The sequence below is a fragment of the Emiliania huxleyi genome, assembly GCF_000372725.1.
Source record: "Emiliania huxleyi CCMP1516 unplaced genomic scaffold EMIHUscaffold_6288, whole genome shotgun sequence".
NCBI classification, from domain to species: domain Eukaryota; phylum Haptophyta; order Isochrysidales; family Noelaerhabdaceae; genus Emiliania; species Emiliania huxleyi.
In genome coordinates this window covers 1-1468 of record NW_005197282.1, presented here as the reverse complement: position 1 = coordinate 1468, position 1468 = coordinate 1, and the positions used below count along the sequence as shown (strand labels likewise).

The window sequence follows — 1468 nt, the reverse complement described above, 5'->3', positions numbered from 1 at the left end:
AGTCGCTCGGCGCGATATCGGGAGGAGGCACAAAATGTGCGAAGGGGTCCGGCACACGCAGCAGCGTCAGAGCCAATTGGCGGTACGAAAGTGCAGCCGTCGGTGGCATCATCGCGCGCGCGATGGGTGGCTTGTACAACTCTTTTACATGGAATTCCCTTGGGGACGCGTCCACCCCCCGTCCATCGAGCCGTCCCTAAAATCCCGCAGCGGCCTCGCTGGGCCAGAAAGTCGGCCCCGAGTGCCAGCAGCAGCCTCGTTGAGCCAGAACGTCGGCTCGCGAGGTGGGTGCTAGTATGAGCCCGATCCGTCGCAGTGCTCTTGCAGAGGCGTTAGTGGTGCACTAACCCCGAGAAACCCTTCGGCTCACTCCTCATCGCAAACCCTGTCAGCAGTCCTCCTCCGGGAATGTACGTAAGAGCCACATACATTGAAAATACTTTCCCTTCCTAAAGTGCAACTTTGATACAAACCTCTCTCAAAGAAAGTAAGAAAGTCTCCGCGCGAAAAAAAATCATTCCGCAACAGCCAAAACCGACATCGATCGCTCCCTCCGACACGAAACGGTCTTCCCACGACGCCGGGGGGGTGCGATGGAATGGCACGAGGAGGAAGAGGCGCTGACCTCAGCCTCCATTACGGATGAGCAGCTGGCAGTGCTCGCGGGCACCACCGATATCGCCCGTGCCACCCACCTTCAGCTCACTGTTGACTCGGTGAGACTGCAGAGCGCCCAACTCCATCCGCGCCTGGAAGGAATGGCATTGGCCGAGCCCTGTACCCATTCGCCTCTCTAGGCGTGCGTACCACTGGGCACAGTCGGCGAACGAATGCCGGAGCTGCAGCACCTCAAGCTCTCAGGCTCGGCGCTGCCGTCGATCCGCGAGCTGGGAACGTCGCTCCGGCAGCTGCAGGTCAGTGCAAAGCACGTGGGCGGCGCCGCTCTTATACGAACTGCCTCTCCGGACGGACCATTGACCCTCGTGCCCCCCCTCCCTCGAGGCCCGCCACGTCCGGCGGGTCTGAGAGGACATGCCCCTCCTGCAGCACCGCCTTCTCGAGCTCCGCGCCGCGCAGGTCAGATCCCTTGAGGTTCACGAATCGGCCGAACGGAGTCTGCTCCGCCTCCTTTGCTCCGAACAAGGCGAACACCTTTGCCTGCCTGACTCCGTTCGGCCGCCGTTCACTGTGTGCATTGTGGCTGTGAATGTACCCTCAAGCGATCGCCTTTGGAACCCACTACCTGTCCACGCCCTTCCCTCTCCACGCCCTGTCCGCGGCCTGTCCTTGTGACCTGCCCGCCGCCGACGTGCCGAGGGGACCGACGTGCTGGGGATGCGCACGCCCGCAGGCGGGCGGGGGCTGTCTCAAGGGGCTGTGAGCAGAAGGGCTGTGAATAGAAGCGCTGTGAGCAGGCGGACGGGAGCTGGCTGCTCAACGGAGGGAAGATGTGGATCACCATGTGTAT

At 62.1% G+C, this 1468-nt stretch overlaps 1 protein-coding gene across 1 annotated transcript; it reads left to right on the top strand.

Annotated features, from left to right (window-relative positions):
• Positions 1 to 593: 593 nt before the first annotated feature.
• On the top strand, positions 594 to 1381 carry EMIHUDRAFT_257505 (hypothetical protein; the record flags this gene model as incomplete). The annotated part of the gene is made up of 3 exons (XM_005763576.1): positions 594 to 716; positions 798 to 914; positions 1352 to 1381. The coding sequence occupies 3 exons, from the start codon at positions 594 to 596 to the stop codon at positions 1379 to 1381; spliced, it is 270 nt and encodes an 89-aa protein (XP_005763633.1).
• Between the last annotated feature and the right edge of the window lie 87 nt (positions 1382 to 1468).